Source organism: Simochromis diagramma, unplaced genomic scaffold (assembly GCF_900408965.1).
Source record: "Simochromis diagramma unplaced genomic scaffold, fSimDia1.1 OVJJ01000487.1, whole genome shotgun sequence".
Classification (NCBI taxonomy): domain Eukaryota; kingdom Metazoa; phylum Chordata; class Actinopteri; order Cichliformes; family Cichlidae; genus Simochromis; species Simochromis diagramma.
In genome coordinates, this window is record NW_024387305.1 from 7,525,745 (window position 1) to 7,550,032 (window position 24,288).

Below are 24,288 nucleotides of genomic sequence, written 5' to 3' on the forward strand. Positions count from 1 at the left end.
CTGTTTGTTTTTTTAGCAAACTTGTCACTGTGAATTACAGCCAAGCATATTTGGGCTCTGTCAAAAAAGACACTGTTCCAGAAGTCTTGTGTTTGTCCAGCTGCAACACTGCAAATTGTGCTGCCATGTTCTTGAAGAGAACAAACAGGGTTGTCATAACATAAGCTGTGTCCCAAAACGTCGGCTGCATCCTTCGGAGGACCCGGCCTTCACGGTCTACGTGGGCCGGGTCCTCCGAAGACCAAGAAGGCCAGAAGTGTGAGGCTGTGAAATGGGACGGTCTAGCCTTCAGATTTGCATCACCGCTGTGTCAGTGGAGTTTAATAAACTCGGCCATCTGCTCCTTGCTATCTAAAATATAACAGGACACTGCCATAAATTCTCGACCGTCTCACACTTCTGTTTAATCAGTTTTCTGTTTGACTTGTATTCAGCTGTGTGAAAATCCCAGAAGAACCCACCTGATGGATTAATAAAGTTTTATTTAATCTAATAATCTAATAACTTTTTCTCAGCCAAACCGATTTACTCCGGAACAAATAAAACACTGAAAAAAGCCAAACAATTACATTTTTAAGTTATCCGAGTGACTTATGTATCATGTTTAACCTCAGTAGCGAAAGACAGCGGGGGTCCGAAAACAATGAAGCTGGGAGTCCGCAGCTCTCACCGGCTCAAGTGACCATTGAACCCCCCGGCTAGCTGTTGAGCGGGTGGGTAACAGACGTCTCCGAAAACGTCGGCGCACTTTTGCAAATATGCAATGTCTTGATAAACCAAGCAGATATTTGAAGTTTACACAGCTACTTTCTCGCCTGAAAATATGTTAAAAGTTTCTGGGATATGGTGGGCCACGAAGGATACACCCGACCCATCCTTCAAAATCGGGGAAATGAACGACGCATTTGTCGGCCGCTTTTGAAGGACTCGACGAATTGGGACAGCCTTCGTCGCCTGGCTGTGACGTAATCGGCCTTCAAATGCGGCCTCCGAAGAATGCAGCCTATGTTTTGGGACACAGCTATAGAGTTTCATACTCAATACTGATACCCAGGAAAATACTGGATATACCATTTTTGATAGCGTTGGACAGATAATGGCGCCATCCTGCACCTACAGAAGAAATGGTGAAAATATTCACAGATGCTCTGTGAATAGCAACAAAAACCATTACACAGAGGTTTTTAGTAGTTTCTCCAGGCTTGTGTGTCTGAAGCGTTATTCTGTGACCCAACATTGTCACAGATCTGAAATGGTAGAAGAGTTATCATCATGTGGTCAGCAGCCTGATGACTTCAAAATTTCAAGAATTAAAAACTATATGGTTTCTTTATGCATCCTAAAGTACAAAGATGGGATATCAAATACTGTAACATACAGACTCTGAAAAGAAATCACTGAAATGTAACTAAACAACAGTTATTGCTATTAAAAGCATATCTGTATTATATCCTACATTTATTTCTCCTAGAAAAGCGCATGGGTCTGAATCCCCCTGAGGTCCAGGGTCAGATTACCTTCTTTCTCTTGTCCTCTTGGTCACCATCTGTTTCTGCCTGTCAGACACACACACACACACACACACACACACACACACACACACACACGCATGCATAAAGATGCTGTTGCTCATGTCTCCAGTGGCCCCACCGAGTCTTGGCTCAATTCGTTCTCCCTGTCCGTCTGTCCGTCTGTCTGCGGCACGTGTTGCAGCATCTTGACTGTGAAATATGAATCCTTTATTCGATAGGCTTTTTCAGGCCCATCAATATCGCCCACATCTGTCTATGTTTATTTTAGTTATTTAATTGTGATAACATACTAGTATTCAATGCTTTCTCTGAATTATATGGTTACCTGATGTACAGAATAAACACATGTTGGTGGATGATATGGTTTATTAATAAGTAACAGAGATGATGGATGTCCCTCAGAATAGATTCACGTATGCTATTTGTGATCTGAGGCTCAGTTCTTTTGCTTTCCTGTTAGCAAGTCAGATCGATTGCAGTTTTATTTTTTAGCCGAAATCACAGACGGAGCTTCTGAAAACGGCTTGACTCCCATAATTTGTAAACACAGTAAACAAATTTCAAATGATTTTTTTTATCTTGTTTGCTGGTGTCTAGTTTTATGGAATATGATGTAATGTGCGTGCTGTTCCCGTTAGAGTTAAAAGCGATGATAAAGCAAGACATGCTGTGGGATGTGATTGACAAGTCACTACCCTATGAGAGTGCAGCATCTTTTGGTTTCTCATTCACATCCACCCTTTGCTTGTCACGCCTGACTTTAAAACACCAAATCTGCCGTGGGGAAAACACTGAGCTTAAAGTAGCACAGCTCTAACTGAAGTAGCTATTATATGCAGTCTATGGTGAAAAGTGTGATGTTGTAAAATGTAGTAATTTATCAGCTAACTGTATGCAACACAAAAATACAGTTTCTTTCACATCTTGTACCAGTTCAACCAGAGCATAGTTTAACATGCAGAGTTCAAAGGCACAGCAGCAGCAATAATGTGTAGTAGTTGAATATAATCTGTGCTTCTAATTATAGCTTTTGATCGCCACTGAAACACATTTACATGTTCATTCACCGAAAGGACAAAGATAACAGATGTCGTCAGTAGCGCCGACAGCAGCCAATCGTTTTTGGATTATAGAGATGATAAATAAAATATTATGTCGGTACTGAGAAGTACAGTAAATGAGGTGGAGATAGCACAGTTGTTATATGTGCCCAAAATTGGAAGCACAATGATTGGTCGTCCCGCAGTTAGATTTGGAGAGCTGTATGAAAAATTATGCACTGAGTGAGATGAAAGGAAATCACTAGAATACAAGCTACAGCCTGTCAGCAGCGCCAGTTGCAGTATGAGCGCAGGCTGATTGAACACCCTCGGGCACGACAACACAAGGACATTTTGTGTGTGCAGGTGGGCCTGCAGATGGTCGGCTCGTCCCTGGCGACCAGCTTGTGAAGATCAATAACGTCTCTGTCGATGACCTGACCCCAGAGCAAGCTACTGAGATAATCAGGTCTGCACAGACAGCTGCATTCACAAACACACATGCATATGCATGATGATTGGTACATACTCTGCAGTTATTTAAAATTAAGCAATGCATACCATGTGTCATCTTAACACCCTCCCTTTCTGTACTTTCTTTTTTTTTCAGGGAGTGCCCAGATACATTGACTATGACGGTACTCAGAACAATGCTGGTGAGTCTGCCCTATCTATCAAAGAGAAACACACTTCAAAGACATACACAGCACAAACAGACTTACAGTTAAGTGGATAATGGCTGGTCCTCTTCCAGCAGCACTTTAGATGAACTTAATGTATTTCTTGTTTCCAGTTTTCATTAGGTAGTAAAAGCGCACTCGCACAATGTGTCTACTGTGTGCACACATGAATACATACTGTCCATATACAGTGTTTTTATGTATGGAAGCCTGTCAGCAAACTTATTCAGATACCTCGGGATCAGGCATCCTTGCTTACAACAGTCCTGTCCTCAGGGTCTCACCGCTATATCCCCATTAACTGTGACGCCATAGTACACACATTCAAACTGGCAGCTCTTCTTCTGCACACACATCCTTCATCAGTCAAACTGTGCGTGTGCGCGGGCACACGTTGTGGACCTCAGCCTGTATTGGTGAAGTTGACGTATGTGTTTGCACTGAGGTGAAATAGATCAGTAAATAAATGGCTGCATCAGCACTTTGGTGATGGAAGCGCCTCTACTGTGTGTTTCATAGCTCACAGCTCCCCCAAGAAATAATTACTGAACCTGTTTACTAGCTTGCTGATTTGAAACAGATTTTTCATTATCGCTGCGATACGATTATCTGTTTCAAGAGCCATGACCCATGCATCGTTCACTGTTTATGAATACATTTTTCTTTTAAAAAAAAAAAGGTCCAACAAAAAACAAACAAACAAGAAATCCTTGCCAGATGTAAGTTGATGGTTCATTTTGGAAAATTTATTCTCCCCTCTGCACATTAGCTTTTTTAATCCATACATAAAGCTTCCTCAAACATTACTGGTCAAGATAACTTAGAATGCAAGACTTCAAATGAAAACCAGCTTCTGATACTAAAAAGATACTAAATTTCCTGTACATGCAAAGTTTGCTTATTCATATGCAGATATTTGTTTGATTCTGCACCACTGTAAATAAAGACACCCAAGTTTCTGAGACTCGACTGAAATGAAGGGTCTAAAGAACTGATATGCTGCTTAATTTCTGAGAGCGTGTGATCAGGTGCAATAATCAAAGTTTCTGTTTTATCTGCATTTAACTGGAGGAAGTTGTCATTAACCATTGTTTGATTTCTGACAGACAATTATTTAAACAAGACAATTTATAAAACTCAGAAGCTTTGAAAGAACAGTATAACTGAAAGTCATCAGCATAGAGATGATAAGAAATATTATTGTAACGTCTGATAATTTGGCTTAAAGGGAGTATATACAGCAAAAAGAGAATAGGACCTAAAACAGATCCTTGAGGTACCCCAGAAGGCAGAACTGATGTTTCAGACAACACATGATTCATACAGACAGTAAAGGATCTCTCAGATAGATACGACATAAACCATTTTAAAACAACACCAGTAATCCCAAACAAGTCCTTCAGCCGATTTATCATGATGCTGTGATGTGATGACCAATATTACAATCATCACATTCATGAACCTTTTAGACATTTTTTACATATTAGTGTTGTTACATGTTATAAAGAACAACAGTAGCAAACAGTGGTCATTTATAACCTTGAATGTTATATATATATATATATATATAGATATATATATATGTGTGTGTCTTATATATGAAACTCAACTCCATGTTATAAGTGCTTGTTTAAACTACAGCTTGGAAAAACAAAAGCCAGAGAGTGTCTTATAATGTCCTTATATGTATTTATACATCTCTGCACTGCACCAAATTCAGCCCTGATTAGATTGTAAGAAAGAAAGAGAACATACGTATCCTGTGAGAAACTGCTTCACAGCTTATTGACTCGTATTTCTCACAGGGCCCAAAGTCATCATTTATCACACCGGAGAAGAGGGCCAAGCTCAGGTCCAACCCTGTGAAAGTCCACTTTGCTGAGGAGGTGGAAGTTAACGGACACACACAGGTGAGTTTGAAAATATACTATGCAGCTATTCGTAGCACTGCCAACTTTAAATCCTCTGGCTGCCTCTGTAGTGTATCATTGTGTCTCTGAGACAGCTTATGTGATTGTGGATAGATGATGTCACATTTGAAGTTTTATAGAAATGTCATGTGATGGTAATAGATCATGCTCAGCTCTCCACATTTACATCAGTGCACAGGAGTCATTAACACCCCATCTAAACCAGCTCTACACGGTCTGGGTGATCAAATCTGATGACTGCTACTTGCATTTACGTCTGTTATAAATAATTCTTCGTGTTATTTCTTTCTGCATTGTGTTCAGGATGCAAATATTATAGACTGATTTAATATAGAGAAGCATCAGTGTGCTACAGTCTTGATTATGACTTGCTGAAGCACATTTTACACGACTCAGTTCCCTGATTGTATTCAGTCACCTATTTTCCTGAATGGAGTCAAACTGCACAGATAATATTTAAACATGACTCTATATACATGAGGGTCTGACTGTTTTAACCAAAGGATATATCGTTACACGTTTGTCTTGCTTATGGCCAGGTTGACACTTTCAGTATTTAATTCATTATCTCCATCAAGGAGATTATGGTTTTCATAGCATCTGTCTGTAAACAAGAGAGGTCAAAAAGTTGACTGTTAATTCTGATAAAACTTCATTTGGCTGTAGAGCGGGGTCATGTTAACAACTCATTAAAATTTGATCTACATCTACCAAGGTCTTCAAGGTCAGCATCATGATTTATTGGGTGAATATTGACAAAAAGCCTTATAACTTAGAAACTAGATTTCTTACAAATGCGATGTGTATTGTCAACATTTAAAAAAAACACTGTAACATTTGACCTTTGGCCTCTCCTTCAAAGTCAGATAAGGTCAAACTTTCATGTCTTTTGTCTTTAAAACTTAAAATTCTACTGCACTTGTTTGCATTGGCATCGTTTAAGTATTCATGCTCACATATGGGGATTTTAAATATCACATTATAATCTGCATCTGAATGTCACACCACAGTTTTTATCTGTGATATCACTTTTACATTTCACATCTGCCCTTTTTTCAGGTTGGCCTCAAAATTTGTAGAAATAAAGTATTGTCATCACAAAGAGAATGAGCTGCCCAGAGTGTTGTAGTACAATAATACATAATAACCTCAAGTTATTCATGTCCAGCTATCTACAAATGAATACCTATTATCCATTATCTACTCCAAAATAATGTTTGTATACAAAATACAATGCTATTCCCTAAAAAGTAAATACTGCCCAGAGAGTGAGGGGCCTTGGCGCAGGTTTGCAGTCTCAGAGTGCTTCTTATATTTTCACTGTAACCTGATGTACATTTGGAATATACTGCATATACAAGTGGGCTTAGGCCACGGGCACAACACAAAATAAATCCATATAAGGCAGTACCAGAGTGCTGCATAAGCATCTCTGACCAATACATTGTCCAAAAATAGAAAATAATTTTATCTTTATAATCTTCACTCAGCCTTCCACTGTCAATAACGAGATATACACATGACCAGAATTTACATTAAAATACCAGATTAATGGACCTAAAAGCTCATAGTATTCTGATATATTTTTCAAAGCTTTTGAGACAAAGTCTATTTTTTCAGTTCTGAGACACTTCATGGATAATTTATTCTGACAGGTTTCCTGATTTGATGTGGGGTAGCACAACAGAGATGCCATTTAGTGAGCAGGTTCAGAGTCTGTGGTGTGCACATGCAGGCATGTGGGAGGTTGATTTAATACACAGCAAGTGAACATGGCTCTCATCAATGCTGCATTTAAAAAAATATATCATAATGTGTGTTTTTAAAAAAGGCATCCAAAGCTGTACTTAGATCTCAGTCATACACACTGTGTCGTTCTCTCAATAAGACTGAATGTAAAGCTCATTTATTTAGAAGAAAAGTACTTTAAGAGATTTTAAGTGCTTGAACCATGAAAATTTCTGACTGCTTACATTTAAGACATAATGTTGGTTTTTAGGATTTTTGAAACTTTCTCAGATTTTTTGCACTAGTTTGCAGAACAGAAGTTTAGTTGATGCCATGTATCACAGTTCAAAATCAAAAGCTTTAATCCAGCCAGCTGTGGGTCATTAACAGTAGATCAGACAGCGAAGCAGACGATTAAAGTGAGCGGCAGGCAAAATCCAGAAACAGTCCTAGGTGTCATTCACTGTGAAAACAAAGAATAGTACAGGGACAATAAGAAACTGTAGGCAGTAGTTGGAAAAGCTCGACTGGTGTGAATATGGCACGCTTGCAACAGGAAGTATTGCACCAGGGGTATAAAAGGAAGTCTGACTGGCTAATTGGGAACAGTTGTAGCAAATCAAACACAGATAAGAACTAATAAAGGCAGGTAGTAAAATTATGCAAAGAGACCGGAGTTCCATTGAAGAAAGGGATATTAATGGTTAGTGGCCTCTGTGATGAGTTTTCAGTCACCCAAAGGTGGCTCTCTCTTTTTTATTTAGCTCGATCACCATGGTAACTAATGATGAACACATAACTCGGTTAGAGTTCAGATTTTTTTCTTTAAAATCGGCTGTAAGCAGGATCTTTCCTCAGATTCTTTTACTTACAGAATGCCTTAAGTGTCATAAACATGTATTCTGTGCTATAGGAACACATTTTCAACACAACATACAATGCTAACAGCACCACTTGAAGTGGTGTGTCATATTTGTGAAGACCCAAAGAAATTTTTCATTTGGAATTGTATTGTCCTGAACAAGAAAATAGTGGAAACCGCAGAGAAGCTTTAAAACGTGATTTATGGTTTCTAGATGTTCCTTTGCACTATGACGATGAGTGCTTGTCAGTAAAACCAACATTAGATTCAGCTTTACTGCAAACTCGATGCACTTTGTTCCTTTATAAATCTGCCTGTGGTTGTTCAGGGTTCCTACCCTGCAAGCGGATGTGAAATTAGCAGAACGAGGAAAACCACTGAGGCCGGAGAGCCCATTACTAAACACAGAGAAAACACAGATCAATATCCTCCCCATTCTCCGGTCCTAATGTCTGTGATTACAGGACAATAAATATCAGATTAAGGAGAAAAAAGGGTAGAAGGAGATGGTAAAGAGACCAAGAGAGGTGGAGGGGAGGGGGCGGGATGTTTTTATCATCGTTAAAAGGAAGACAAAATATGTAACGGGGGATGGGAAGCTGGCAAGGGAGGGGTTGTCTAAAATTTGAACGCCCTCTGTTTCAACTTCAAAACATGCAGACATCAATGTTGCATTGTATCACAGTGTCAATACAGAAAAACACTTTCTTAAATCATAAGAGAAGAGGGATGTAGCGGGAAAGATGAGTCACCGCGGAGAACGAGCCGGGTAGACAGAAACAGGCCAGAGGATATGATGCGAAGAAAAATGCTCTGTGAGAAGAGCTGAAGATGAAATAACACTGCTCTCTCACTTTATGGTCTGTTATAATGTGCTAAACATATTCAGTATTCTCAGTCGGGATTGCCAGCATTTAAAAATAACAGTGGTTGTGTTCAAGCGACAAACATACGTCAGGAAAATTCAGCAAATCTGTCTCATGACCAGGACTCCCACTTGATGTGTCCCACATTTTAAAAGGCTCCGTTTTTCCCACTTTCCCCACTGGATGACAGACGAGACGAGCTTAATTCAAAGGCTGTGAAGAAATCAGGGTGACCGGGTGAAGCTGGCGGAAGGCAGTTCCTTGAGTTTTTTGCTTTTATTTTTGTAAAATTGATATATTTTACTCATAAAACATTGTTGGAGGTTTCATTCTGTTTTGGATGCCAGCGATGTGGCGGTACAGAGAACAGTGCAGTCGTCTCACAGCAAGAAAGTTCTGGAATTAAAACTTTCTGAAGAGTTTCTTCCTAAAAGACAAGCATGTTAGATGAAAAGGGTTAGGGTTAGATGCTATTGAAACAGCATTGAGTGGTGCATTTTTGGTGGGGTTCAGGATGGGTTTCTGAGGGTACACTATTTTGGTGATAGACTGTGATAGTGCTGTACCACTAATGTAACTTTCCCACCATGAATATATACCTACTGGAACCCAAAGATGATTATCAGACAGATCAGCAGCTAAAGTCAACAGTAATGCAACATAAAATTAAACACATAAGTGTAAGAAGGTTTTTGTTTTTTTTTTATGGAGAAGAAACTTCCAGACTACAGCTCAATGATGGCAAGACAGGAATTACAGATTCAGACATGAACAGCTGCAGGCGCCACAGATCAGCAGTCAATCCTGTTATACTCTGAAGTCTGCCCGCAGGAAGCATGCCTCGTTGGTACATTGTAGTACAGTCTCTCTGCGGACAACCCTGTACCGTCATAAAAAATTAACAGGCACACGGACATTCGCTCCCAAGTGGACCCTAACAGACTCATAGACCCAGAAACTGCAACACACCTTTAAGATTTCCCACATTATTGCACACAGAAAGAGCCACCCTGCTCCCTGTCAGACTTTTACTCCTGAAACCAACTAAATTCAGACTGCTTTTATTTTTTTCACAGGGGAACTCCCTGCTCTTCCTGCCCAATGTACTGAAGGTGTACCTCGAGAACGGGCAGACCAAGGCCTTCAAATTTGAGCCCAGTACCACAGTCAAGGTACTCTGTAGCGATACTGGAGTGTGGCATTATAATGACACACACCTAGCAGCTCTAGCAGAGTTTCAGAGTTGAAGCTGAGGCTCGTGAAGCAGGAAAAAAATCTCAGATTTCCTCCTGAGACAAAAACTAAATCAAAGTTTTAAACTAGACCCTGTAGAAGTGCGTTTCTTCCTGAATGTCAATCAGTCTGACAGCAAGCTCCACATTAAACTGTAACCATATAACGTTGAATTGAATTTACCAGATACAGCCGAGTGATTTACTCACTTCCTCAGCAGTTATTAGTATTAGGCATGCATTTGTTTCCTGGATTTGACAGCTACTCTGAAACTTTCTGTTACCACTCTGACACCTTAACACCTTAACTCAGCTCACCTCAGCAAATGTGTTCCCTGACGTTATAAAATATTATCTCTGAAGGTGTAATTTTCTTTGCACATCAGGACATTGTGATGACACTGAAGGAAAAGCTTTCTCTGAGCCGCATTGAGCATTTCTCGCTAGTGCTGGAGCAGCAGCACAGCATCAGCAAATTGCTGTTGCTACATGATGAGGAGAGGATACAGCAGGTATGCGCACACACACACAAATTACATTTAAGCAAAAAAAGTATAAAATGCATTCCAAATAATATAAGCATCCGTGTTTCTGCAGGTGGTCCAGAAGAAAGAGGCCCATGACTACAGGTGTTTATTTCGTGTTTGTTTCATGCCCAAAAACCTTCAGATGCTGCTGCAGCAGGATCCCGCTGCCTTTGAGTACCTCTACCTGCAGGTAGACTGATGAATGTGCACACTGCTGGGCTTGTCAGATCACTACTCTCTTTTATTATCTGTTATAATTATTGTTTTTCTATTTAAGGATATTAATAGTTACTTTATTCATATGAAATGGCTGCTATTAATATCAATTCTGATTAATTGAGTCACTGCAAACTGACCTAAAGCATCAATAGAAAAACAGGATTCTCAACTCTGAATCAAATCAATAGGCAAAGTGTTGTAACACTTCCAAAAGTACACTTATTGCTGCAGTTGGCTCATTTCACCGTGATGCAAATCATCAGACTGAAAGGTCAGCTTGTTTGTAAGTGTGCAGTTTTTCATTAAATCCCACCTGCACCGTGATTCTCTTAAAAGAAGGAAGTTTGTGTTTGTTTTAATACCAAAGCTGACCCTGCTATTTTGGACGTTTTTCTCCAATTAGCTACAAACTGCTGCAAACAAGACAAATCAGTTGCTACACAATGATTAATTCTGATGTATGTTGTCTGTTTGTGCTAGGGGGTGAACGATGTACTGCAGGAGCGTTTTGCAGTAGAGATGAGGTGTAACACCGCCTTGCGACTTGCTGCACTACACATTATGGAGAGGCTAGCGAGCTGTGGACAGTCACCCAAAACCAACCTGAAGATGATCACGTGAGATATAGACACACCTTTATACGTGGACTGTACAGAAAAGATGGCGTAGCTAATGTGGAAGTGCTGTAAACCTGCTTTCTTTGTTTGGTCAGCAATGGCCGACAGTAGTCGCAAGGAGACATGCAGTTGTCTGTGTTAAAACCCTCAGCTGCCTGTGTCTGCAACTGTAGTAACATACTAATGTATTGTCAGAGGGCATGAAGCTGAATTTGTGAAGGTCCACCACTAATAGTTACATGTTACACTACAGCTCATGAGAAATGTTGTGTGCTGTCTATGGTGCTGAAATTATAACAGTTTAGTTTGAGTGTAATAAAACTTTATTAATAAATTATTTTTTTTTTTTATCTTCAAATGTTCAATAAAAACATGAATCGCTAATTCATAACGAAGAAAGCTTTGTAACTATCCTTCAAGGACCTGCAGTTCAAAAAAGCACCCTTTCAATAGCCAAACCCATCTGTTCTCTGATTGGATTGTTAAATTTGTGATTGACATGACATTGACCAATCAGATGAAAGGAAGAAAAATAGGGTCAAAATTTGTACTTGTAACTTGAAACTTGAGTGCAGAGTTTCACACGTATTTTTTGGCACACACAAATCTTTTTATACGCATACAAATCCTGATTTACAAGTGCAAAACTGATTTACAAGTACAAAATATTTATGACCGCAATTTGAGCCCATAGGGACCTCCAGGACAAGCTACTTTCAAAGCTACGTGACCGTGACAGCTCATTATATCACAGCGGATTGCGATATAATGAGCAGTATGTATTATTGTAGGGTCTACCTTACAATATAAAGAGCCGACTGTTTTTGTGATTTGGCGCTTTATAAATAAAATTGAATTGAATTGAGTGGTAGATACAAAGACCTATACTGCCCTATATTGTACCATAATTATTATTTTTTTAATAATTGCGTGGAATGAGTCTTCAGTTGAATGTTTTTAACAGGCAAAAAATACTTCAATAAGTAAATGTTAAATTTTTGTCTTTTTTCTTTTTTTTGCTGATCCGAAAATTGATCCGATCCGTGACTTAAAACCCTGATCCGATCCGAACCGTGAGATTTTTGATCCGTTGCACCACTAATATCAAATGCAAAAAATATGGCACGGACATCAGGCACAGGAAGTCTTAATAGCCCATTTTTCAATTTGATGTTTGGAATTTGTTTGATAGTTTAAAGGTACTATTTGTTTGTTCTGACCAGCACATTTACATTAATATGCTTTAAAATACATTTTCCTTAATAAAGTTTTATTACGCTCAAATTTAACTGTTCTAATTTCAGGACCATGGACAGGGCACACAGCTTTCTCATGAGCTGTGCTCTAACACGTTTTTTATTTCAAGCCTACACAAATTCAGCTGCGTGCACGTTGACAGTACGTGAGATGTAGATCACAGATACACACAAGACTTTAAAAAACCTTTTTTTTTCTAAACAAATCACAATTAACAACCTGAGCCTGCCTTATTAGTGCATCACCTGCAGCTAAAATCATCTCTTATTTCGGGACCTTGTGGAGCCTCTGAGCCTCTTTTTGTTTGCAATGGTGATGAATAGTTTGACAGATGAAGTCAGGCAGGAGTGTCTTTGGACTGTGATGTTTGCAGACAACATTGTGATCTGTGGTGAGATTAGTTTAAACAGCTGGCCTCTACCATTTAAAGCAGAAGACAGTGCACAAGAGAGTTGAAGAGGAAAGTGCAGGCAGGTTGGAGTGGGTGGAGACGAGTGTCTCAGATAGCAGCAATAGTGAAAGGTGAAGTTTACAGGATGGTAGTGACACCTGTCATGATTTATGATTTTAAGGTGTTAAGGGTTTCATTGGGATTGTTCAGAAGGGAGAGTATTAGAAATAAGTACATCAGAGGGACAGCTCATGTTGAGCGATCGGGAGACACATAGATGCAAGGCTGAGATGGTTAGGACATCTGCAGAGGAGAGATAGTGGGATATACAGTATATGTTGAAGAGAAAGAATGGATGTAGTGAAGGAGAACATGCAGACGGTTGGTGTGAGGGAAGAAGATGCAATCGAGATGGAGGCAGATCATCTGCTGTGGCGACTCATAAAGCGAGCGGTCCAAAAATGAAGACGACCACAAATCTCTTTTTGCTTAAATGAGTGCCTTTCCCTGTTTAACATGCAGGTTTAACAGGCTAGTTGTTTTGTGTGTGAAAAAGTTTTAATATCCTTCTAAACAAAAGCAAACCCTTTCAATCTGCATTTGTGTGTTTCCCTCAGAAAGACTTGGGGCATAGAGAACTTTGTGTCATCCACCTTGCTGAGGAACATGCGAGAAAAGGATCTGAGAAAGGCCATCGGCTACCACATAAAGAAGAGCCAATCCCTGTACGATCCCAAGCAAAAGGGCCTGTCAGTCGATCAGACACGGATCAACTATCTGGAGGAGCTGAGTGAACTCAAATCATTTGGAGGGAAATCTTTTGGTGCCACCATGATGGTAGGATTTGATCTGTATACTTTTGTTCTTGAGATTTGGTTGTTTATTTTAATTTGAATCATCTTCTTTCTCTGCACTTTCTCCACCTCCTCTGTGTTGTTCAGCTCCAGGACAGGGAGTCGATGGTGACCCTATTAGTGGGAGCACGGCACGGGGTGAGTCAGATCGTCAACCACAAGCTGAGCATCCTGTCCACCCTCACAGAATTCACCAGCATAACACGCATCGAGCTGCTGCCTGAATCGGAAAAGGTCAGCCTGGTCAAAATATACCTGCAGGACATCAAGGTGAGACCTAAAAGGATACACACCCAAACCTAATATGCAAGAGGAACAGAATACCTCATCTGCAACACTGTAAACACTTTCCTGATGACATTTCCTGTTAGTTTTGTGAGCTATGATCAATGTTAGTCAAAATGTCACCGGATGAGGAAGCCATCTCCCACAGTTTGTCACTCACCCAGCTTGACGTTTAGGATAGCCCTTCATTAAATAATGTCTTTCTCACATTAGCTAGATATTTTATATCAATGTCTATCCACAGGCTATCCATTTTTGTCAGCTCTGGAGGTTTCTGCTTAAGCTGGAAACGAATTAGTATTATTTTTCATCTCTTTATTGGTGCATTTTGTATTTAGCACATGTTGTTTTGATCTGCATGTTTCCCCTTTTCATTAGGTGAACACGAGTAATTGTGCAGATCCTTATCAGTTTTGCAGTTTGGAAACAGAGTTTTGTTCTGTTTGGATGATTGTTAATTAGCTTTAAAAGCTCTCTTAATAAGCTGCTGACTTCCAGACCTCCTTAACTGCTTAAGCACAATATTAATTAGCATTCATCTTAACACGACCCACCTTTACTGCAGTGTTTTAATGAATTAAGATGAACAATTTCTGTTTTTCATAACCTCTTTATATTATTCTCTGCACCCCCTTGCATACAATATACAAACCTCAGCGAAACAGTGGTTGAACTTTATGCTAAGTGCCTTTACACTGCTGAATTGTCTTTCCCCACAACCTCTCTTTTTCCATTCTCTTTCATAAAGCCCATTACTTTACTACTGGAGTCAGCTGCAGCTAAGGATATGTCCTGCTTAATAGCAGGGTACTGCCGAGTGTTTGTTGACCCTGACCTCAACGTCTTTCCCTGGATAGATGACTCCAAGAAGCACAGAATCTCTGCTGAGGAAGGTACAAAGACAACAATGCATTCATCACACCTGTAACAATCAATAAATGTTATCTCGTTTTAATTTGGATTCATGTTCACAGGTTATGTTTCACGGTGTGGCAGTGACTCCGATGAATCCTCAGACTTAGACATGGAACCGCTGGTCAACCTGGTGTCTGAAAAGAAGCCCCGCCTTCGAATCAGATCTTCGTCAGATCCAGATGGACGGAACAGAAAAGACAGTCGGAGAAACAAAGATGAGAGTGAAAGGGGAGAGAAACCTGGCGAGGATAAAAGGCTAAAAGATGAAAAGGGTTCTGACACTAAAACAGAAAAGTTTCAGCTCGATAAGAATGACGAGAAATGAAAGCTCAGAGCACAGGAAGGAGGTGAAGAGAGTGCAGGATTGTGGACAAATAGAGATCCACGTAACGGACAATGATTCGGGGAGACACGCTAGACAGGAAGGGGAGATGGGATGTGAAGAGGATGTGCGAGCAGCAGAGGAGGAGCCGTCTGTATCAGATTCATGTCATACGGACTCTCATGTCCTCACCAGCGCCTCCAGTGACACTCTCGATGGCCTGGAGGAAGATGACTTGATGTCATGCTCCTCTTCCTCTATCCACCCCAGTGCTGCTTCACAAAGTCACACCAGTGTCCACTCTTTGTTTCACCTTCACCCTTATTCTCATGGCCATGTACAGCCTCACCTGCTTGCCCCACCACCTGCGCACTCTCATCCCCTGATTCACCTCACAACTCCTGACAGAGGAGGAGGAGGGGCCTGCAGGAGATCTGGCGATGGAGCCGATCCCCAGCTCACCTCACCCGTCTCCACTTCTTCTCAGAGCCTTGCTGATGCCCAAAGATCTTCAGGTAACCTCTGCACTGATGACAGCTCCCTGTGTTTCGCGGAGCTCTCCCGCCTCGTGGACTTCCTGCCGAGCCCTCCAGAGGCCAGCGAGGAAGACGACGACGAAGAAGAGTTGAGGAGGAGGAGGAATGCGTTAAAAGAAACAGATGGGGGAAGAGAGGGAGGAAGTGTAAGCAAGGAAGGTGGTTTTAAAGAATATTCGTCATCGCCTTCCCCTTCTTCAAACACAGACTTTGTGTTTAACTTTGACCAGAGCGACGCACGCTGCTACTACAACATCTGCTCCAACATCACCCCCGACAGTGCACGCAGCCTTTCTCATAAACAGAGAGAAGAGAGGGAGGAGGGAGAGGAGACTCAAGATGAAGACCTGGAGCCAATACCCATCCTGCACCCGCCCCCTGGCTTTGGAGACAGCAGCTCTGATGAGGAGTTCTTTGACGCCAGGGATCGTTTCACCTCACCTGAAGACCCGACATCAGGGGCTGTGCCAAGAGGTGATTTACTTTTCACTGTGAGGCTGATCTCAAGAATTTTCAAGTCTTGTATACCGATCAGCAATAAAGGTTGTAAATTCTGCTTTGTTGCCATCTAGTGGCTGAAGTGGTTACTCCCTAAAAGAGTTAGAATATTTACTGGATTACTGAAAATGTTACATAATTGCCAGAACATGTTACATAATTGCCACACCTAACAATAATGGTAGATGTGGTCTACTGATCCTGATGACACTCTTATGCAAGAAAAAAACTGCCATTTCCTTTACTGCATCAGTCCAGGTGGGATAGAAGTATAGTCTAACTGCATCTGAGGGCTTTTATGATATGCCTCAAATAAATATTTCCAAACTCCACTACAGTACTTCATACCGTTATTCTACTACATTTAAGGGGTTATGTTCTTACCGATTACTTTCCAAAGGCAAAGAATTACAGGGGATTATTATTGGAAAAAAGTACCAAAGTGAATATAATCTTCTATAACTGCATGTTTTCTCCACACCCCATTAATACCATCTTATTTATCTTTTAATCTTTTGGTGGATGATCCAGCTTTGACTAGCTATAAAAGTTAGATTTCACTCTATTGACTCATCTATTAATCTAATACATAATTTGGACCTATATAAACATGTCAATGGAAGAACTATTTTAAATATAATGCATGAATAATGCTTATGTACTTTTCCTTTACATTGTTTAATGTTTTTGTTCTACATTTGACATGTAATGTTATGTTTTACCTCTACTCCCATGAAGGAAAAAAGCTGAAGCTTAAATTGCTCCAATTTACGGGATTTTTTGTTTTCATTTGATTTGATTTAAAAGCAAGCTTATTTCAGAGATGATGAGCTGATGGGCTACTCCAGGCCCACTCTACTCTAGTAGAGTACAATAAAAATATGACACTGGAAATGAGCTGAATATATCCCCTTTAAGTAGAGTGTCCATCTACCACCACATTAGCTACTAACAGTAAACATTGGAGCAAAACTAATACAAAAAATTGCAGACAAATAGTTTAATGGCAGCTGCTGTGCAAAACGAAAAACTAACCTTAAAGGAAAAAGTGATGCAAAACCTGTAATTTTCATTGAATGTACATTTATGGCCTATTTTGTGTGTCTGTGCACTGCACACAGAGGAATATAAATTTTGTTGTGATATTTGTTCTGCTTTAAACACAAAAGCTGAAATTTTTGTGCTATCTTGCAGACATTTGCACAGAGATGAAGCTGGACTTCCTCAGCACACTGAGCCTCAGTGATATCAGAGTCTCTGTGCCGGACACAGACAAAGTTAGAGAAGCAGAAGATGATAGAAAATGGAGAGAGGAAGAAGGAGGAGGCAGAGAAACTTTGTTCCAGCTCAGGAAAAGATCGAAGAAGCGGCGTTCCTTCATGGAAACCGATTACACGTCCAGGGTGTCGTATCCAGAGCCAGATCCAGAGTCAAAGCAGGCCCTGGCTTCCAAGCGATGTCATAAAAAACATTTGGAAGAAGTTAGCGATGCCCAGATCCTCAGTTCAGATCCTGAACCTTCAGAGCAAACCAAGAATCCTAGCCCCACTGTCTCCTCACTTACTCACTCTGAAGGGGAACCTGCTCAGCTTGAGTCAAAGCCCATTCTGTCAACACTCTGCTCGCGTGCACCAGGTTTTGGTTCTCTTGATCAGCCTAGAGACCCAAAGCCTGCTCCCAAAACCAGGAAACAGGAAATGGAGATGGAACCTGACGCAATGGAGTCCAAATCGGTCACCGATCTGGTGAAATCAGTGTCTCCAACCATCACTGTTGTCCGCTGCCGTGTGGATCCAGACGGAAAGGAGAGTGCCGATCGGAGGGGTGACGGAAAGGAGGAAGGGGAGGGACAGGAGCAGGATAGGGAAGGGAAAGAGGAAGGGAAGCCGGAGTCAGCAGGTTTGACAGGGAATGGACCGTTCACTAGTCATATGTTTTTGCAAGAAATCACTAAACAGAAGATTAAAGAGGAGGAAGAGAAGAAAGAGGGAGTGGGAGCATACTCGTCTAGCTTAAAGAGACCACTTGTGGGTGTGCAGGCGCCACCAGAAATCCACATATTGTCTACATGTTTACCAGACGGGAATAAAAAGGGCAGTAACGGCCTTTTGGTGTCCAGTTTGATTGCACCAGAGATGAAAGATGCAGAGGAATACATGCTTAAAGGCCCCTCATATTCACCACCACCACCCCCACCTTCATCCCCTCTGCCCTCAGTACCAGTCCTTCACAAATCCCAGAGTGGCTGTCTAGTGAAGGAGGAAGAGGGCAGCGAGTACATGGAAATCCAAAACAAAATTACAGCTTCAGATTATATGGAACACAATCCCAAGACAAGCAATGACAAAGAACAGGCACACGTAAAAGTCACAAGCGTTAACGACGATGATGCCATCGGGGCTGTGACCATAAGCGATGAAGTTACAGACAGCACCACTTCTGACAATGTTTTTGATGATGATGATGATGAAGTGAGTAATTCACTGAGTGACAGGAGAGGTGACAGGACTAAAGCTACAAAGTGTAGAGCTAAATCAGCAGGTCAAAGCGAGTCACAAATCAAGTCTCGCACAAGAATTCATTCTGATTATACTCGTGCTATAAACTCAATTACAGCAAAGCTCGGAGCTGCAACAAGCGCCACGTCTCCTACTTTTAATTCAGGTGTTGGATTGAAAAGCGAGATCACATTTCTCAGTGCTTTAAATCAAACCGTGGATAGACCCAGAAGTGAAACCCAAAGTGCTGAAGATAAAGAAAGTTTAGTTAGTTCTAAGTTAGAAAAGACTAGCATTGCTACAATCACCGATCTCGCTAAACGGCCTACTTCTCCGACTCATTTCCTCTTCCAAACCTGTTCCCCTGCCATCATGGGCCGATTATCTGCATCAACGCTTAGGGGGAAGATTCAACAGCTTCCTCTTTATTTATCACGATCTCAAGAGTCTCTCAGTCAACCCGGGATTGGGAACGTGGCCCAGAGTCCTGCTGAGGACAACACCAAGCAAGAAGCAGAGGTCACCATTAAAGTAACAGACGTTAATGGTGTCAAACAAAATGCTGACTTAGAAGTTGGCAACACTGCGGAGTCGGTAGAGTCAGATGATTCGGATACAACGGTCACAGGATCAGAGGTGGACGGGGAGTTTTTTGTAGAACTAACATCAGCAAAGAGTCTTAATTCAGGGAGAGAGGTGAAGGAGGAGGTCAGCTCTGACCTGCCTGTTCAGACTGAGCCTAAGCCCCAACATCGAAATTTGTTGTACTCTGGATCTGATAAGGACACACCAGGACCGATAACAGAGCCCCCAGCCTCCATAGTGAGCCAACTCCAAAGAGATGCCGCAGGTTTAAAGATGGACACTCCTGGTCCCATAAAAGACTCTCCAGAACCAAACTCCAAAGTCACAAGTCCAGATGCAGACGTACCAGGTTATAAAACAACCAATCGATCACCTTCCATCCCTCCTGCAATCGTGGTGACCACAGAGAATCTAAATGGGCCCAGGCTTCCTTTTCAGCCACAGAAAATAAGAAGGACAAGTAGCGACAGGCCTTTAATGGATCTTTGTAGACCTTCAGAGAAAGTTTCAGGCTCACCAAAAACACCTCCTTCAGGCTGCAGAGTATTCACTATCTGTGAGGATCCAACAGAGACAAAGGCCCAGGCCGAGGTGGTGTCTGCTCCACCTCTGAAGTCAGAGTTTGGGTGTGGTTCTGTGCTATCTTCTGGATGCGAGTCGATCGTAGAGGGGGTGCAGGTGCCACTGGATGCTTGTGGTTGCCCAGCTGTTTACACAAACTGCTTCGGCAGCGAGGACAGCTTCGATGATGAGCTGACGGTCTACGAGTTCTCCTGCCGCACACAGAGCAGCGGAGTAACGCAGACTTCTGGGGCAGGTCTTCCTCTAATGAGCTCTTCCCCTGTTCCCTCCTTTCTTTCCCCTACGTCCTCCCATTCCCCCTCTTTTCCTCGTTCCATTCTTTTCTCCTCTTCTACCTCTGAGCTCAGCCCTCTCCTCTCGCCTCTCTCCGACACCTCTGACCCTTTCACTTCTCAAACGCACAAGGACACCATGAGTCGGCTGGGTCAGCAGCGCTACCCAGAACCTCCCACGGGTTTCCAAGTACTCCGCTTAGATGTAGACCAGCTTCTTTCCATTCTAGAAAGTAGCAATGCTGACCGATCTGTAGGAGGACACAGAGCTCGTCACCCAAGAGAAACGTGCCCTGCTCACTTTACAGAGAACAAAAGGGTGCTCCAGATGGAAGCACGGCGGCTGATGTCAGGCTGCCAAAAGGTGGTGGGGATCGGACAGAGCCCAGAGGAGATGCTTCACTCTCTGGCCAACAGTTTCCGGACCCTGGTGGAGCTGGCAGGCGTGTGCCTCTGGTTTTCTGGGTGCGACAGGTGCGACCGGAGGAACGCAGAGGCCGTCGCAGGTCTGGCAGACGTGGCCCGCTCATTCAGGGACTTCTGCCTGGCAGCGGAGCGTGCCAGCAGCAAACGCAGCTGCCAGGACCTGAGCACCAAGCTGCTAGCCAAACAGTGCACAGCACTCACCGCCTCAGTCTTCTGCCTCACTCAGCTGTTCCGCACCCTCACTGCACTCTGAGGCGACCACAGCCCTTCGAGAAATTACCTTCAGCCTTGCGACCTGTGGCGTTCAACTCCACATCCGTGAGGTCACCAGTGAGCTCACAGCTGCTGTAGGTGTGGATAAGTGTGACCTGGGACTCTTGGCTTGCGGTGCTGTTCCTAGGAAGCTCAAAAAACTGGGGCCGGTTAACAGTTTTTTTTCTGGTTATCAAGGCAGAGATCGCCGAGGCGCATGTGGTGACTGACTAGCTGTGCACGTACTGTACCAAACAAACCAGATGGATAGCCAAGAGCCAGACTGTAGAGTGCTGCAAGCTTGCATTCCAATATCAAAGCTGATGTACTTGAATGTATTCTATGTTATTATCTGTTTATTTATTGATTGATTGGTTTATTTAATGAGATACTGCAGTTTGGAAGAAAGGAATGTCAAGGAATAAATATGGAAATGTTTACAGTCATAGACAGAGGAGCAGTGGTGTGTCAAAGTAGTGGGCCTTTTTCACACATGCACAAGCACACATGTAATCGATTCAGAGTAACTCTGACTCATCCATTCATACACTGGCCTTTTGTTCAACAGACTGACCATTTTAACTCTTCTGATCATCTGACTGCAGTTTACGGATTCTTATATACTGTATCTTAATAGGACGTCAGTGAAGACTTTTTCTGAATGTTAATGTTTACAAAACCAAAAACTAGTGTGGGACATGATTTGATGATTTCAAGCCTGAAGCCATTTGCTGTTTTATAAACCTAGTAGTGGAATGCTCATGTATGCGCGTTGCAGGATTTTATGAAACGGCACATTGAGTTTTTTGTCCTTTTACACCAACATTTGATAGGATCTGTGGAAACGTCAAAGATTCTCAACATTTTCTTTCGTTTATTTTCTCTTTGACTGAAACCTTCCAGTGCATGGTGACGTTACCATTACAGCTCCTTGCATTTATTTCCATATATTAATTTATTTTTGTATATTCCACAACAGTCCGCAGGCTACAGAAGATACTTATCAATAGGTATTTATGGTGTGTGACAGTTCTTGAGTTTCTGATTGCTTTCAAGATTATAAAAACCTTCACACCTCTGCTTGAGTTCTGAGGATGAAGAAAAACGACTGTCCCTTATACTAAGTGCATTATTATAGATTTCCCAGTATGACTACAAGTACTACTTGACCAGTGACATAACTTGGCCACAGAATGCAGTATTGTTAGCTTTTTCAGCCTTTGACAAATTGTGTAGGCCGGTCAGACCCAGTGATTGGTTCACAGCCTCTTCTTAGTTTTCTTTAAAATTTGACATGAAAATTATGTAAAACGCTGATTTGTGGATAAGCTGCTGTATGGCAGCATTTTCACTGGGAATGTTTAACAGTTAAAAGGCTCGACACACAAGACCTGCATGTTCACTGCAGAAATAACCATCAAAACTCGTTTCACCACTTCAGTTCAGGGGATACAGTAAACTGCAAACGGTGTTTCTTTTTATGATAGCAGCCAAAACGCTTTTATTCACATTACTGTTTTGTTTCATTAGGTTCCAATAGGATATTTTCCTGTATTATTTTTTCCAGTTTGCAGAGAAGAATGGGTTTAGTTTTACCATTATCTCCGTGTGGACGTTTCCCTAAAAGTAATGATGGAAAACCTTTTTTTTTTTTAAAGTCCTCTGTGCTCACGAAGCATGCTGTTATAATCCATAAAATGCATTGTTATCTCTTCAGGGATTTTATCTGTGAATGACGGATAGATGAAGTCTGTGCTTGCTTTGTAATGCTCAATTCCCACCATTAAAAACTATGTTATGATCTTTTCATGATTCCTTTTATTGTTCATCCAATATCATCTTTGCTGAGTCAGACAGACAGTGCAACAGGGGTGCAAACTCTGAGTAAGACGAGGGTGTCCAGATCAGCTTTCTCTCTCGTCCTCCTCAATGCAATATTAGAAGGATACCTTTATGATACTAAATATTAGTAATAAGCACTGGCAGCTCTTGTGGTAAGAAAACCAACTTTTGAAGATGAAAAAAGTGGACTCCCCCCTCCTGTGGGTCACAGTGGTTTGGTCCACTCCCTATATCCTTAATCAAAAAGGTGACGTTAGAACAAGGGACAGTATTTACATTCACCACTCAACAGATTAAAACGGTTATAACTATTCTGCATTTTTTTTTTCTCGGCTGCATTACTTCAAAGTTGAATCTTGTATATTATAGTGTGACCATATTGTTAAGATGCAGCTGCTTAATTCATGTTTCTATATCAGGAAAGAGGAACAGCTGAACATAATCAACACAAACAAAGATAATGAAGAAGAGGGAAAAACAGAAAGTTGAACTAAACTGGGAAAATAATAAAATTAGGGAAAAATCAATCGTCATAGTTCAGTGTGCACATATGAAAGAGTCTGGAGATGCTGTGGCATCTGTCACATGTGCTCAGAGTGAACCTGCTCTCATCTGTGACGACAACAAGGCGCCAGTGGCAGTCCTGCCAGTTCTGATGTTCTCTGGCGAATGTCAGTTGATCTGCACCGTGCTGGGCTGTGAGCACGTCCCTCTGAAGCAGGGATGGCAATTATATTTCCCAAGAGTCCACATGAGAAACTGGGATTGTTGTGGAGGGCCCCACCTTGAGTCCTGATTTCTCATACAGCCTCTTGGGGAAATTAATTCCCCGCCCCTGCTCTGATTCCATGCTCACAGATTCTGTTTCTAACATTTCCACCAAACACATGCACATGGGTTCTCACTGGAGGTCATTCTGTGGGACCCTCGTAATCATCTTCCTCTTCCTTCTTGAACAGAGGAGTAAATACTGGGCCTGCTGCTGGACTGATGCCCTCTACACACATGTGATGGCTTATCTCTGACGCTGTGCTGGGTGCTGGGCTAGCTGAATACACCATCTCAAGCTACAAAGACACTTTTAAAAAAAAGCAAATCTGAAAAAAAGACTTTAATTTTCACCACAGCAGGTAAAAATGGATCCACAGTGGTCTGACTGACATCACTGAAGTTTAACTGACTTTGTGTTATAGGATACTGTGATGATTACATGTTGTCCTAACCTCTTTTTTTTTAAACTGGTGTACAATATAATTGAAAGGCAAAAGACATAATAAAATCATGTGACTAAAAATCTAAAGGTTTTCCAAAAGGAAGTACTGAGAGATTTCACCCTGCAGACGCTTAATTCTGTCATTTCGGTTTTCTCTGTCACATCACATTTTTCAGGCTTTGCGGTCAGCAGCGACACAGCTGGTGGCATTAAATAGTTTTAGCACTAGAGGGCGGCAGTGCCACCTGATACTGTGTCAGCGCCTCAGGCACGAAGGCATGAGCAGAAACTAAACAAGCTGCTGCATTTGTTGAGACTTCCCTGAG

At 41.7% G+C, this 24,288-nt stretch overlaps 1 protein-coding gene across 1 annotated transcript in view; it reads left to right on the forward strand.

Moving 5' to 3' along the window:
- LOC120716960 (FERM and PDZ domain-containing protein 1) overlaps window positions 1–22,713 on the forward strand; it is a 48,370-nt gene extending 25,657 nt beyond the window's left edge. The window contains 13 exon segments of the mRNA XM_040004716.1: window positions 2,939–3,041; window positions 3,183–3,228; window positions 5,058–5,162; window positions 9,716–9,811; window positions 10,258–10,383; window positions 10,469–10,588; window positions 11,098–11,234; window positions 13,500–13,719; window positions 13,824–14,006; window positions 14,770–14,914; window positions 14,996–15,253; window positions 15,255–16,268; window positions 17,487–22,713. Coding sequence (XP_039860650.1) covers window positions 2,939–3,041; window positions 3,183–3,228; window positions 5,058–5,162; window positions 9,716–9,811; window positions 10,258–10,383; window positions 10,469–10,588; window positions 11,098–11,234; window positions 13,500–13,719; window positions 13,824–14,006; window positions 14,770–14,914; window positions 14,996–15,253; window positions 15,255–16,268; window positions 17,487–20,908 — 5,975 coding nt within the window. The 3' untranslated portion in view covers window positions 20,909–22,713.
- The last annotated feature ends 1,575 nt before the right edge of the window (window positions 22,714–24,288 follow it).